This window comes from Harpegnathos saltator, unplaced genomic scaffold (assembly GCF_003227715.2).
Source record: "Harpegnathos saltator strain DR-91 unplaced genomic scaffold, Hsal_v8.6 scaffold252, whole genome shotgun sequence".
NCBI classification, from domain to species: Eukaryota; Metazoa; Arthropoda; class Insecta; order Hymenoptera; family Formicidae; genus Harpegnathos; species Harpegnathos saltator.
In genome coordinates, this window is record NW_020230042.1 from 325,001 (window position 1) to 340,522 (window position 15,522).

The 15,522-nt window shown below is 41.9% G+C and overlaps 2 protein-coding genes across 2 annotated transcripts in view; one reads left to right on the forward strand and one right to left on the reverse strand.

Moving 5' to 3' along the window:
* Positions 1-11,474, reverse strand: part of pcx (pecanex) — an 11,723-nt gene extending 249 nt beyond the window's left edge. Inside the window, exons 1-17 of the mRNA XM_019843206.2 lie at positions 11,024-11,474; positions 10,420-10,666; positions 9,846-10,124; positions 9,401-9,753; positions 9,117-9,260; positions 8,774-9,021; positions 8,409-8,671; positions 8,218-8,286; positions 7,647-7,910; positions 4,288-7,331; positions 3,704-4,165; positions 2,344-2,488; positions 1,689-1,947; positions 1,224-1,577; positions 904-1,016; positions 520-794; positions 1-319 (exon numbers count right to left, since the gene is read on the reverse strand). The exon at positions 1-319 is cut by the window's left edge and continues 249 nt beyond it. Coding sequence (XP_019698765.1) covers positions 38-319; positions 520-794; positions 904-1,016; positions 1,224-1,577; positions 1,689-1,947; positions 2,344-2,488; positions 3,704-4,165; positions 4,288-7,331; positions 7,647-7,910; positions 8,218-8,286; positions 8,409-8,671; positions 8,774-9,021; positions 9,117-9,260; positions 9,401-9,753; positions 9,846-10,124; positions 10,420-10,666; positions 11,024-11,176 — 6,954 coding nt within the window. The 5' untranslated portion in view covers positions 11,177-11,474 and the 3' untranslated portion in view covers positions 1-37. The remainder of the gene's footprint in view (positions 320-519; positions 795-903; positions 1,017-1,223; positions 1,578-1,688; positions 1,948-2,343; positions 2,489-3,703; positions 4,166-4,287; positions 7,332-7,646; positions 7,911-8,217; positions 8,287-8,408; positions 8,672-8,773; positions 9,022-9,116; positions 9,261-9,400; positions 9,754-9,845; positions 10,125-10,419; positions 10,667-11,023) is intronic.
* Positions 11,475-11,518: 44 nt separating this feature from the next.
* On the forward strand, positions 11,519-13,067 carry LOC105187189 (THAP domain-containing protein 1-like). The gene is made up of 4 exons (XM_011147852.3): positions 11,519-11,753; positions 12,141-12,327; positions 12,418-12,522; positions 12,632-13,067. The coding sequence occupies exons 1-4, from the start codon at positions 11,692-11,694 to the stop codon at positions 12,962-12,964; spliced, it is 687 nt and encodes a 228-aa protein (XP_011146154.1). The 5' UTR covers positions 11,519-11,691; the 3' UTR covers positions 12,965-13,067.
* The last annotated feature ends 2,455 nt before the right edge of the window (positions 13,068-15,522 follow it).

A 15,522-nucleotide genomic window follows, 5' to 3' on the forward strand; every position in this document is an offset into this window, starting at 1 on the left:
CGTATGTTATCGTGGCACTAGTCTTGATAATATTTTGCTAGACCTCCGCACCCAGGTCCCGCACGCCTTGCTCGGCTATCGGCACGTATTTGTCATCTATCTTCACAAGTAGAATAACTTTGTCAACGTGCGATCGTCGATTGGGATCGCGATGATTCGGCGACCAACGATGGACCACACAGCCTTCCATACCTCTTTCCGGCACCCAGTGCTGCCAGCCAGAACGGCCACCTTGCTGTCTCATCCTTTCATCTGGCCAGATTACGTCTATACGCCGACCTAGGTTGATCGCGTCGTACACCTGATTGGGATCCATGATCTATGATCGAGAGGAGACCATCTCGTTTATAACTCGAATTGATTCAACACGATGAAGAGATAATTTCCTTTATATAATTCAGCGATGAGCCGGATCGCAATATTGACTAGAATCAAGGCTTCTGTATTCAATTCGCTACAGTATTGACTAACTTTTCAATTCGTTTTGCAATTATGAAGACGATTGGTCACGATACTTACACAGACCCTCTGAAAAACCTCCTCTTTCTCCAATTTATTGGAGAAACTCGTCTCGCTCTTTGTTTCCGTTTTAATGTCACTGTTACTGAGTAGTCCGGCCAAACTAGCGAGCGTAGAACTGGTTGGCTTCCCAACGGAAGCGAGTGAGCCTCTATTACCACCGAGAGAGCCCGTGTTTGCACGACCGAGAGAACCGCGACCGGTCGAACCTCCGATTTGACAGCCGGATTCCATCGATTGTGAACCGGAGGTGTTGTGACCTGACTGAGCGTAGCCTACATACACAGAAGTATGTATATTATAATATAATCTGTGTATCACGTTATTATAATATTAATATAATAAAAATATTATAACGTGATGCACAGATTAAGAGACAAATACCGGTGTGTATGTTGTAAGTTGTCATCGCATATATTCCGTCATTTCCGAAGCCTCCGTCATCTTGTGAGCCGGTACCACCCGAGGAGCAGCCTTGACCGCATCTCCTCCTTATTCTAAAAACGAATATATCGATTTACCAGCGATATAGCGATTTACAGTTTAAATTATCGGATTGCAGCATATGAAACTTCGGTTTTGCATGTCCACAAATGTTGGATAATTATCAAGAAAATGAAATGCACAATGAATATGTAACTGATTGAACGAATTGGCAACTGATGGAACGCGAAGAAAGAGTCATCTTCGTTTAAGATGAATACCTTCGCCACAATTTTAATGCGGTACTTTTTATGGTGCCGAAGCTCAAAGGTCCTCCGACTATTGAGCACAATTGTTCGTTGGTCTCGGCGTAGCTGGTTGTCAATGGGGACACGTAAATCGGATATCCGATTGGCTGGTCGCACGAACTGTTGATTATGTTTCTTAACGCTTGTTTAGCGTTCTGTATTGAACCGCGCTCCGGATTTCTGTTTCTCAAATACACCAGTTCTTGCTGCTGGCCGGCCCACAGTCCGCGTACGCATTCGCGATTCATTTTAATCACTCGAAAGCTTAGATAACGTTTGTTAAGCATTATCACCTTGTACTCATCTATACCGTCGTCTAGTACGTGTCTGAAAAATTATACACATTCAAATAAATTGCGTGAATCGCAATGCTACGCACTCGTGATCGATTTGGCGAATAATTGCTCCGCAAGGATTTAAATTTCTTAGAGTACAAACCTGAGCGCCAATAAACTAGGTGCACCGCTCAACACAGCATTTCTCCAAAGTGGATCCGCTTCGTGACTAATGACGAGATTCTTATCGTGACTGTCGATTGCCTCGAAAAGCGCCGATGATTCCACGTATTGTTCCGGGCTCATAAAATGGTCCTGATGCAGTTTCAACGCCATTCTCACACCCTTTGCAACTACGCTGCGCAATAGGTCGACATCGTGCAACACCCATTCATCGCGGTCTGATGTTATGCGGAAATCTCCTATTATCGACCACAGTTACATTAATTTATACACGTGGGATGTATTAATAATTTGAGGCTAAAATAAATCATTTTATGAAGAGCTTTTGTGTCGAAAGATAGATGTATAACTATTAGAGTTTCGCTAAAAGCTAATTTACTTTAAATTCAAAGAAGAACGTTGTGACAAGATTGACTGATTTAAAACGATGACACGTATCTACATACACTGTATGTTACATTATTAAAAAATTATGAATAATGAATTTTATTTGAATATAGTATGCCTCAATTATTATCTCTGTATTAGTTACTACTTATTTTTTTAAATATGTTAATATATATAATTGACATAATATAATCGTTGTATACCGATACTGCCGGGGAAAAAAAGAGGTAGGAAGTATCTTTAAATACCTTTAAACAATGCATGTAACCCATAAAGAAAAAATTCGACACTCGATACGGTGTTGTGAGACGCAACACCCAATGCACGTCTTCCCAATAGGCTTAAAGACAGACACAGAGATACGAGATATGAATCACGTGTTCTGTCCAGTGACTGGAAAATATAAAGACACCGCATAAAGTATATTTCGGGCAGATTATAGCTCCCAGAAAATAAATCATCACCTTAATACTTTAATCTTGTGAACACATTAACATTCTAACTATAATTCAATCTTGTAGTCTTATGGAACGAGTTAGAGAGAATTTCTCCTCTTTTATTATTCGATGAAATAAACTAAAATCATATTTCTGAATTGCGGCTCAAAATTATTGGAATCGCTGACAAGTACCAGGGTCATTCAAATATAAACCGGATTTTTTATCTGCGGACTCAGAAGGAACCGCAAGCGGGCCAAGGCGCTCCAGGCAGTTAGGTAGAGATGTGCGGAGGGGAGCGACCCCCCGCAACATTCCTCAGTTGCTGTTCCCTCGTCAGTAGCACCACGACTGAACAAGAGGTACTTACGACTGTTGCGTAACGCATTATCATCCGATTTCTCGCTAACGAAGGCGTCAAACCAACTGAAATTTTGATCAGACTCCAAGCACAGTTTGGAGATGGTACTCTGTCAAGAACCCAAGTGTTTGATTGGGCCAAAAAATTTCGCAGTGGTCGTAATACTGTGGAGAACGAAAGTCACGAACGTCGTCCGCGATCGAGTGTCACTGATGAGAACATTCAGGCCGTTCGCGAACTTGTGGAAGATGACCGGCGCTTAACTGTTGTCGAAATCTCATCGGAGATGGGCATAAGTGTATTGGGAATGCTCACACAATTCTCTCAGAATATCTTGGATACCATAAGGTGTCAGCGAGGTAGGTCCCACGTCTCCTCACTGATAAACTCGGAGAAATGTACCGGACACCTCTTGAACACTCTCCTTACAGTCCCGATTTATCCCCATGTGACTTTCACATGTTTGGACCCCTGAAGGAGGCTTTAGGAGGGGAAAGATTTAACGACGACGCAGCGGTTGAGCAGTACGTGCGCAATTGGCTGTTGGAGCGCCCTTCTTTTCTTTTTTATGAAGGGATCAAGAAGCTACCTATCCGGTGGAGAAAATGCATTTCCGTTGAAGAGAACTATGTAGAAAAATAATATATCGCTTTTGTAATTTCACCTGTTACCAATAAATCTGTAAAAAAAAATCCGGTTTATATTTAAATACCTCTCGTACATTGTGTATCTTTCGTCAAACATCCTAGGTTTTATTACTGTAGTATAGTAATAAGGTGATGAAATAATGTAAATGTCACAATGTATCACCTTATCGTGTTTACCAGCGCAATATTGTATCCAGTCGAGGTAAACATTGCAGAAACTGCTACGCGTAATGCCACTCGCGCGGAAATCGAAATCCTCGTCAATGTTCATATTAAAAACGGGATCGAGATCGATGAAGTTTTTCTCGAGCGTCAGCTTCAGTGAATCAGCAATGTCTTGATTCTCCAACCAGTGTTTCAATTTAGGAGACCTCACGGTGTAGAAAACGATACTCTTGACGTAATAAGTAACTAACACCTTACGAAATTCGAACACCTGCAGCATTGAACCTGCCGAGTTGTCGGAGATAGAGTAACCCTCAAGCACGTACTTGGCGCTCGCTACTTCCCAAGCGAGCCAACGTTGACTGAAGGCTGCGTTTACGCTAAGTACATTCGACAAATGCCCCATTTCGCAGCAGCAACAGTTGTCGTTATCCTCGATACCTTCAGAAATCGCTTCCACCTGAGAAGATAAACATGGGAGGAGGAGGGTAGTCTCCTTAGCTAATTTATATTTTTATACTCGCGAAATATTAGACGAGAAAAAGGGAATGGAGAATATAATCGAATAGCTGCCATGCTTACTTCTCTCTGTTGACAATACGTTCCTCGAAATTCGAGACCTCTCAGTTGAAACGTCACCAGGCCATTGCCCAACTGAATAATGTGAACCAAACAGTTCAGATAATCGGACGCGAGCAAGAAGCAATCGCCTTGCTCGACGTTTCCCCACCGGCCGAGCGCGAGGTCACCGTAGAGGCTGTGCTGGAGGGACCTGGTTAGTTGCTCGTAGAATATCGAGTTGAGATTGTTGTCATCGGCGCCGAGATTACGATCCAAATGTGAGGACATACGTGTGTTCGAATGATCCACCCGCCTGGTCTTGTAGTCTCTTTCCCAGAACTTGACCGGTCGTACATAAGACGAGATAAAGATTGCACTGCCCAGCAACGGGTTCAATGGTGTGCTCAGCATCGCTGAGATACCGGCCTGCAGGAAGAGCATCGCAGAATGCGGCACAGAGAAGGGCTGTGCAAACGCGTGGAAGGCGCTGCCCCATGTAATTTGCCAAGGTGCTATATACGTGACGACGAAGCGGATCTTCAGCAGCAGCTCGTGGATCTTGGCGAATGCGATCCCAGTGACGAAATAATCCATTAGGAAGGTTTCGCTCAGACCGCGGATGTCCCGTTGGAAAAAAAGCACCGCGAAGACCAAGACGAGATAACGAGTGGACGGGTCTGAGTACGCGGATCTGAGTGACTTGAGGCCGCACATGACGACGATGAGGGCGCCGACGCTTTCGCCGAACTTCTCGACGATCTGCGGCGTGCATTCAGTGAGTGCGCCCAGAAAGACCACCGGGTACAGTACGTTACGCTCGAGAAAGCACAGGCACACGTAGGCCTTCTCGAACCACATAATCTTTACCGGTTCGCGCACCTCGAACTGAGCATGTTCATGGCTACGTAGAACGGGTCTCGACAGGCACAGCCACGGCAGTTGTTTGCGTAGCTGCGGCATGATGTAGTGCAAAAGGAAGCCTAAGCAGCCTGCGATGCCCCACAATATTGGGTTGAGCTCCGGCTGTAGGGCGGTGAACACTGTCGAGCAGTGGACACCGAAGGTCAGAATGCCAATTACGGCGCATACAATCAGATCGTTCTTCAGCCTGGCGTTCACCGTTGACCGCAGCTTCTCGGGTAACGGGTCCACCAGTTCGGTGTCCGACATCTGCTTGCCCACCTCGATCTTCACGTCCCTGTTCCTACCGGACGCCTTGATCTTCGCCTCCTTGTAACTCGCGACGATATTGTAGCGCTGCGGCGACGACGATGACGTGTTCTCAATGATCTTCGCCTCCTTCTCCTCCACGTAGTTGTCCACAGGCGGCCACAAGTTGGCCTTCAAGATGTCCCATATCACGGTAGGATCGGAAGACGAGCGACTCAGGTGGTAGGACACAGCCACAAGTAAACCGACAAATATGGAAAATAGAATATGCTGCGAGGACTTGGGCTCGTTCACGGCGCCGTACGCGAATCCGTAGAGGATAAAAACGGTCAACACGCTACGACAGAGGCAATACAACGACGACACCAGACTGGTCGTCGCGTTGCCGCCGAACAGATGTATGTCCAGATGCTCGCACACGTACATAAGGAACGTGTTGATCTGCGGGAACAGCCCTAAGGAGAACACAATCGGGAAGCACAGCAGGAATATCAGCAGTACGTTACGCGCCTGCATTATAAGATCGTAATCGGCGACGCGTAGTCCGTACACTCTGAAATCGGAGAACTTCTCCAAATTCCTCAATGTCTCGTTGAGTATTAGAATCAGACCCGAGCATAAGATATAGTACACCGGTCTGGAGAACACGATAATGCGATTAAAGCCATGCGTCGGCGAGGCGGCGTCGGGTTGCACCGACTTGAGCAGCGAATATTGACAGCCGGCCGTGACGAAGCAGAAGATGAACGCGAAGATATCGCGGTAGAAACCCTGCTGGAGCAGCAGCAGGCTCAGTCCGGCCACCGCTGCCGCCAAGAGCGTGGACACGACAGTCTCGAAGACTGTCAGGTTGCGATCGAGCAGCGCCAACAGAGCCAGGCGATCGAAGCGCACCTTCACGTGCGGCAGTCTACCGATCTTCCACTTGTAATAGTGCCTGGTCTGCTTACGCTTCGGCGGCGTGTCGATGCCATCCAGACCCTCGACGAAGCGATTCCACGAGAGACTAGTGTTGATGTCGGGCTCTTGGTGCGAGGGCAACGTCAGCACGGGCATGCGGCCGCCGTTAGTCTCCGAGGACGGGTGGTGGTACGCGTTAAGGTTCAAATTACCCAACAGATTCTGCAGCCGGCGGTTCCTGTCGGCCATCGAGTCCGACCGCGCGATGGACAGCGTGTGATGAAATTGCTCACGTTCCGAGTTCTCCAGCGTGCACTGATTCGAGCTACCGGTATTCGAGGAGATCAGATTGGACGGTGGCGAACTCTGTGTCTTGGTCTGATTGCTCGCCGGACTCGACAATACCGGTGGTGTGTCGATTATCACCGTGAGACCGGCAGAATTCAGCGACAAGCTGCTGTAGCTGTTGCTGAGGGAATCCGCTAGTTCCCAGTTGGTGTCGTAATGCAGATTCTGGTTGAGTTGCTGACGCAGCAGGATGTTGAGCAGCTTCTCGCTGTGATTGCTCGGTAGCTGCGTAGCCGCGGCGATGTCCGAAGCTTTTTCGTCAAATGTGTAAGCCAGCCAGCAACCGTTATCGTCGCGGAAATAATGCACCGCGCCCTCGGACGTGTCGTTGTGATTAGTAGCGAGGTGGCACTCCCCGGTGGAGATGAGACCGAATAGCGCGGTCAATGGCACTACGTTGTCGTCGCGAGCACCTATGCCGCGCGGACCGCCACGTTGACCTCGAAACGGCCGTTTCAGTCGGCCGTATCTCGTCCGAAAGTTGCGATTGTCCGAGCTGCGGGTGAGCCGTCGTTCGCACGTATTGCTCGACTGGCCGGGTAGGTCCCGCTCGGAGTTGAGCAACGCGGCCAGCAACGGAGGCGCCGGACTTGGCAGTAATGTACTCAGTTCGTTGTTCGAACCGCTGGTTTGCTCGAACTTGCTGTTGCTGCTATTGCTACCACCACCAGCACCACCACCACTGCAACCACTGCCACCGCCACCGCCACCGCCACCGCCACCGCCACTGCCACTGCCACTGCCACTGCTACCGCCACCGCCACCGCTACCGCTACTGCCACTACCACCACCACCACCACCGCCACCGCCACCGCCGCCACCGCTGCTGCTAGCACCTCCGCCGCTACCGTTCCCGCTACCACCGCCGTTGCCGCTGCTACCACTGCTACCGCTACCGCCACCGCCACCGCCGCCGCCACCGCCGCCGCCACCGCCGCCGCCGTTGCTGCCGCCACCTCCTCCTCGTCGCTTAGCCTTCTCCCGTCGCACTTCTAAGTAACGCTTGAGATTCTCCCGCTGCGGCTGCTCCGCACTCGCGATGCTGTCGTCTGCGGTGTCCGGTAATACAGCTTTTGGACGGCTCTGCTTGGGAATCGCTCCTTGATGACGCTTATTAGCGACATTGTCCGTCTCCAACTGTGGCAATAATTTTCGCTTCACTTCGTTCTCCATGCTGAGGGTCGTTGTGCTGGATGATCCTGAGTCAGGTTCCTTCGTGTGGAGATCTACGCAAATCAACGTATGACCGTGTGCTTTTAATTTATCGACCATGTCATTCGTAGGCGGTATTAGAGGAACAGTCGAGTTGACTCTGAACGTTACTGGTCTACGGTGAAAACCGTGAGGAGTCAATTTTATCCATATCATTGAAAATCATGCGTGGAACACTGAGTTTATCACTCATATACTCATATCCACTCATTCGCGTATGAATAAAAGCGGATTGCAATTTCAACAGCGAGCTTATGAGCCTAACAGTCATCTCCCGGACGCGTAATTATACACCCTAACTTTATAGTGCGTCCAACTTACAATCCGTACTAGCCGTCTGTAGGCTTTCTGATGTATCCGTATCATCAGAGCGTGCAAAAGTCCAAAATACTGGCAGCACGAATTAGAAAAATATGACAGTATGTATAAGCTTGCATACAGCGAGACATAACTTGACCAGAAGATTCTTTTACATTTGCTTGAGAGGAACGTTTCCGTAACGCTAAACTTACTCTTACTCGTCCAAGGCTCCACCGCACAATCGCTGCTCTCAAACAACCAATCGATTCCAACCATGCTGCCCAAAGATAATGGATCTTCTGTGTTTTTGGATTTGCTTGGTCGCTTCTCCTTATTCTTCTTCTCACTGTCCGAAAATTCGTGGCTACTCTGGCTGGCGTTACTGTATCTTCTTTTGACTGTGGGCTTTGACTCCTCGAGCAATGCATCTCGCGAATTCGCCGAGTTATTATCTATTCCATTGTCATCGTTAAAGCTAAGAAATGACATTAACATCGATGAAATCGTATTTCATTGATCAATGCTTTTAATTAAAAAAACATTAAGATTATATTTAACGTGCATCATTCGAAGATACCTCGAGAAATTATCTTCGAATCCACCAGCGCTGAAACTTCTGTCTCGATTAGACGTTGCGTTCACGTCGCTCATATTTTTTCGTGTGAGTAACGGGCTGTACGAGTCTCGCAGACTAAATCCTCCTGAACTTTCATTGGCAAACTGTTCATCGCTCTGTTCCGCTATTGGATGAACTATTTCAGATCCATAACTAAGATATGGTAAGAGCTGTAGTTGGTTTCTCTTCAATGTATTTTGCGGTAAGACCTTCAACGTTTATTTTTATTCATATTGTGAATGTACAATTTACAAAATATTGATATTAAAAGAAAGAAAAAATTGTTTTTTTTCCTATTCCATACCTTTTTGGTATTGATCGTTTCGAGACTTTGCGGGTGAAGAGGCAGGTTATTGTCGTCGGTATTGTTTATATTTTTACTAGTAGCACCAATTGTTTCGAGGCTTTGTGGATGTATAAGTTGTTGATGCGGTTTCTTGGTAATAACCTGAAGATTAGGAGTACATTTTTATTAAGCACTAATAATAAACAGGATCGTTTATTATTAGTGTTGGTTTGCTAATATTTCACGCGTTATTTACGTTCAATTATTATTCGATCGCGATTTGCAGACAGTTAGAAATTTACCTCCAACGATTGCGGATGAGATGAAATTTTATTGTTGTCCGCGTCTGCCTTTTTTGATATGAGTTCCAAACTTTGTGGATGATCATTTATTAGATGCGTTTCCATTGGTATGGAATTGGAATTGAGTCTGCGGACGCTTTGGTTGGACTTCCAGTAGGGATAGTCGTCGCCGGGATGCTCCAATTCCAATGAACTGGTCTGTTTTATTTGGCTCTCAGATCCCGTTTTACCTAGACTACTTTGTTTAGAGTGTCGATTTCTCGAATCTTCGGATGCATGCCGACACAATTTACGAGGTCCCGGTCGATCTTCTTCAGCGATTACTACGCATTTTTGCCGCTTCAATCTCCATTCTACATACAAGAATATCGACATCACATACATCAAGATGCTGAATGTGTATAAAGCAGATTTTTTATGTCTATTCACATTAATATTCAATTACCATTTATAATATTCTTAAAACGTGGCTCATGGTACTGTGCAGAAACCAATTCAGCCTCGTGCACGTTTATGCTAGTTACTATTGGTTTATTAAGCTGTTGTGCCTCCTCTGAGCTTTCTGAGCTGTTCTTTCTATGTATTTCTACTTTTAAATCTATGGTCGAGCTAGGCTTATCTCGATTGTATTCAGATGTTATACTATCAGCATCAGCATTCTGTATATTTGTTTCTATGAATGAGTTACGTGATGAACATTCCACAGGTGGTGTGTCTGTTTTACCTAAAAGCAAGATTATAAAAAATACACAATAAAAATTTAGTATTCAGTTTCTTTTCTACATGATATGAATATATTTTAATTTGTTTCAATGAAAGCATGAAATAAACGTAAGAAGATAGAAATTAGGAGAAATATGTAGAAAAAATATTTATATTAAAATTGCATTAGTTTGTTAATTAGAATTATGTTAAAATAATATAGTGTTGTTTCCTCTTCACAATTGTACTTCCATAAAAGAGTAACATCACTCTATTGTTAACTTGAGCTACTTTTGAATCTCCTGTATGTTATATACCATTTAAAACTTGTAACTCTATGCCATGGCTTGTTTGATCTTGTGACTGTTCTCTGGTTTTATTATGCACTGCACGTTTTTTCTCACTCTCAGACTTTTGTTGGCTGATGGTTTGTCCTGGTTCCTCCAAACACTCAGTTGTATCATACACACAGTGTAAAGCGTGATTCACACACTTTATCGTTCCAAATACAGCAACAAACGACGAGCAATACACCAGCCAAACATATAATGTGGGAGGAAAATACTAAAATGTGAAATTATCCTTAATTAACATGTTCAGTCTTGTCAACAAACATAGGCCAATTAACAAGGTATCTTGTTAGGAAGCAACAAGAAATTCTAATGTATCTTGGATAACAGTAGCTCTTGCCTTAGCTGATCCTTTTGAGAGTGACATAAATCAAATACTATGCAAAACAAAAATCACGGATCGAACCATAAAATAAATCAGGTGCAACCAGAAATTGGTCCAACAGGTATCAGTTTCAACGGATTTACATAATTTGCGAAAACCGACTTACGCAACTCTCAAAATAAACAGTGCGGCCAGTAAACGAGCGAACGTGGACTAGCGAAATATGTCGTGGCGCTTTCTATGTACCAGATAAATCGTGAATGGCAGACAAAGTAGAAACAGCCAGACGTAAAGGTGGAAGGTGTTGGAGAACGCATCGAGATGCGGATCGTAGAACCAACCGCCCGTCAGGCTCGCCCAGACACCTTGCCTCAGGATCTCCAGCGTTTGCGAACCCATTCCAGTAGCCGAGGAAGCGCTGCCTCACCATCTTCTTTCCATCATTCTCGTCCTTGACGGCCAACGATAAAATGCTGTTCGCTGCTCACGCTCGAGATCGTAACTAAGCCTTCGGCAGCAACCAGTAGGCGTACGGAGAACTGCGAGCTCACCGTGCATCTTATTTCACGTCCCTGTTAATCGATGGACTTAACGCTTACACGATTCGGCCAGAGCACCGACGAGACACTAATAAAGACCGTTGGTCTTACGGGATTTAGAGTACCCATTGAATAAAGAATACCAGGAAGGAGCATGTGAGAGAAAATGCTTTGTTAATGATGCGACGGAAATGAAGTCTGAAACTAAACCAATTTCGACTATCGATATAATCGAATTGGTCCAGTCGAAGCAAGTTTATATATGTCGATTATCGAATTACTTACTGTTACAATTTATAGTGAAAAAACGGTGCGAAAGCTACGTGCGAAAAAAATATATTGAAAATAATTGAAAATATTGAGAATAAAATAATAATGGTCAGTTGTTGCTTATGCGGGTTTTCTAAAACAAAAGGACGTACGGAAACATTTCACAGGTAAGTATATATTTTATGTAAAATAATTGAATCGATTTTAAAGAACAAATATAGGTTAATTTGATTCTAGCATATATATGATAGCAATAATTAATAAAATATTTAATTTATAACTGTTGGAGATATTTTAAACTACGATTGGATTATTCTCGTATATTTAGAGGGATAATCGAATGACAATATAGATAATTGTGAACAGTTGTAAAATAAACATTATGCTAAACATGGTCATTGTAGTATGTCATATTACTGTAATGTAAAATTATATCATCAAATATATGTATACATATAAAATAGTATTTATAATTGAGTAAGTTATTTATAATTAAGTATAAATAATTGACCAAATAGTGATATATTTAAAATTATTATTATTATGTAATATAGTTTTCCAACACGTCCATGGCAACGACAAAAATGGATAGAATTTATGAACATACCAAATTGGCAACCATTGAAAAATAATAAATTATGTTCAAAGCATTTTACTCCTGATTGCTTTGATACATCGGGAAAAATTACTCGATTAAATAACACGGCTGTCCCAACTATTAAATTTGGAAGAATAAAACATGTATGTAACCACAAACATTATATTGCAACAATAATTAACATCATACATATGTATGTGTGAATTAATTCATTAATTAATATTATTTTATAGCAATACTTTATATTATCAACAGAAAATAGTACAATAAATAATACAGAAGAGGTAATACCTTCCGAAATATCTGTTACCTCTAAAATTTCTGTACCACAAATAATGGTAAGTTTAATATAGAAATATCTACTATACACATATGCGCACACACATACGTACATAATGCCTCACATGAGAACATAAATAATAAAAAAATAATAAAATATTTATGTAGAAAGTGAATACTATTAATGTCAAAGATAAGGAATCGATTTTTACCCAAATATCTGCATTGCAAGCGGACAGATCAAGTACACTTTCACGAGAGAAAAGGAAGAAAAACTCTGCCTTGAGTTATTATCCAGCACAAAATGATACTCCAAGAAAAAGTATTCTGAAAAGGAAAATTCTAGAAATGGCAACAAATGAACAATTACTCCTGAAACATATAAGAAAATTACAGAAAGTGATGTATCGGCAGAAACAACAGATACAAAATTTGACATCAGTTATACAAAAATTATACAATAATAGTATGATTACTTATAATGCCAAAGAAGTATTGTAAAATCATTTTAGTAGTAACAGGAATTTATTCTTGAATATTTTAATAGTACAAAAGTGCAATACATGCAAATAACCAAAGTTGTGTTGAATATTTTATATATTAATCCTATTTAAAGGACAATAAATTGTTATATATACGTGTGTGTATGTGTGTAATTAATTTTTTTTCATCCCATATCAAACAACCTGCAGCTTCTGCAATGGAAAAAATAGTAAATGTCAAATATTTTTTCATTAACTTTATCAAATAAATTTATCAAGTGCTTGCAAAAATACTTCATAGATAATCAGTGAACACCATACTTTACCAGTGATTTTTTCTATTTCAGCTTTTAAAATGATAGAAAATAGATACAAGTAAACAATTCTTTCTTTTATGTAAAGGATATAATTTACAATTACACATTAAAAGTGAGAGAAATATGACATAACGAAAAAAATGTTATTGTTTTAGTAGTAATTGTTTTAGCTGAGTTACTGAGAATATTTTCCTTTTTAACAAATTTAATTAATAATATATACAACGATTTCTCTACAATTTGCAGTCAAAATTCAAGTGCTATTCATCACATTTGTATTTTATGTTTTGAAAAGGGTACTTTTATTTCCTTTTATCATATTTATTAACGAAAACAAAAAAATATGTTTTCTATTCTCTTGAAAGCAGTATTTCTTTGTTATGTATCTTCAACACATTTGAACTATACCATCAGAAGTATATTTCCGGTGATGTCATAAACTGAACCAATTTCGACTTTCGATTCCTCACGATATATCGCACTCTGCACTTCCTAGTATTCTTTATTCAATGAGAGTATCAGCAGAGAGTACATCGGCCTGTTTTCTGTATTAATAGTTTTTGATATCTTCCGATACATACATACATATTTTGAAACATTTTCTTTGGATATTATATCAAACGGATTTTGCGTGTCACGTAATATCCTTCGGACTACACGGACATTATTATTTTGATCATTTTGATTTCTTTGATATTCATTAAGAATTATTCAGAACTCAACTGCCATATTGAACGACTCAATTGACGTGTCAAATGTTTCGATTCTCACAAATTCATAAAAAATTTTTCATGTTTTACTAATTCACAGAAGTCTTTCACTTTTCATTAGTTCACGCTAGGGAAAAGATTCATGATCGCTGCCCTGAGCAATTGCAACGCTTCACCAATCATCTATATCGGCGCGCTCCTACTCCTCAGATTTCTGTCATTAATAATTCGATAATTATTGCGAATCTCGCAAAATGGTATGGGACTTTTATGTTTGTCTCAACCCGATCTACCCTCACACTTCGGGTTGGCAGCTAATTACCGGACTTCGTATGATCTTTATGATATTAATCATACACAATGTCAATTTTTTTTGCACATGTTAACATATTAATTCATGTTATAAACACGTAACAATATGCGAAACCGTGCTTGTCAAGTACGTTATTATGATTGTAGCACGGACATAAACCGCCTGAAAATAGATGTAGCACGGACTACCAGTACATGCAGGTTTTACCGCCGAAACCTAAAAGTGGATGTAGCATCGTAGTTCCCCTCTCGAAATTGATACAGATAGCGCCCTTTCCCAGTGCGAAAAGTCGATGTCGCCGAAAACGCCGTGTTGGCCGCTCTCAGGTTCCTCTCTGAGGAATCACTGAGTACTAACACCCTCTTAGGAATATCGTGGTTGGAATGTGAAGCTGTATTATCCACATCCATTACCATTTGTTTATTTCGAGCTACAGTTTCATATTCCAGCCACAATATTCCTAAGAGGGCGTTAGCGCTTAGCGATATTTAGAGACCCTAAGGCCGGGTTTACAATAGGTATAGTAAGCTTTAAGCCTTAAGAAATTAATCAATCCTAGTCGATTTTTACAAGAATAATCGAATAGGGTTAGCCAATTTCTTAAGGCTTTAAGCTTACACCTATTGTAGGCCTGGCCTTAAAGAGAGTCTGGACATTGGCCTGAAATGGCCGACTCAGTGTGTTCTTTTTAGCTTGCACAATGGTGCAATAAGTACCAGTTCAGTAATGCAGTCAAAAAGAATAGATCTTGTATTTATCGTTAAACCAAAGAAAGAACGAACTGGGAAAGAAAGAACTGATCTGTCTGTTTCATTGATATTATTTATATATTAATGTATGATAAATAAAGGTATGTAACATTAAAAATGAGGAAAATAATTTTTTGTGCTTAATAATAGAATTACAATATTGCGAATATTTTTCCTCTCTAACATTGCGCCAGTTCGTCCCCTGATAGCACATATTCTTTTGGGGACGTCCTAAGGATGTCCTGAGGATGAAGAAACATCCCCAGGACATCCTCAAGACTTAGGGCCAGAGCACAGACTTCTGCATAACGCATAATATACAACGCATAAGAGAATCAACCAATCAAAGTTCTTTATTTCTATCTTGAGGAGGGAAATGAAGAAAACTAATTGGTTTATTCTCTTATGCATTATGTATTATGTGTTATGCAAAAGCCTGTGCTCTTGCCCGTACTCTGGACATCTGTGCTATCAGGATCGTTATTTGC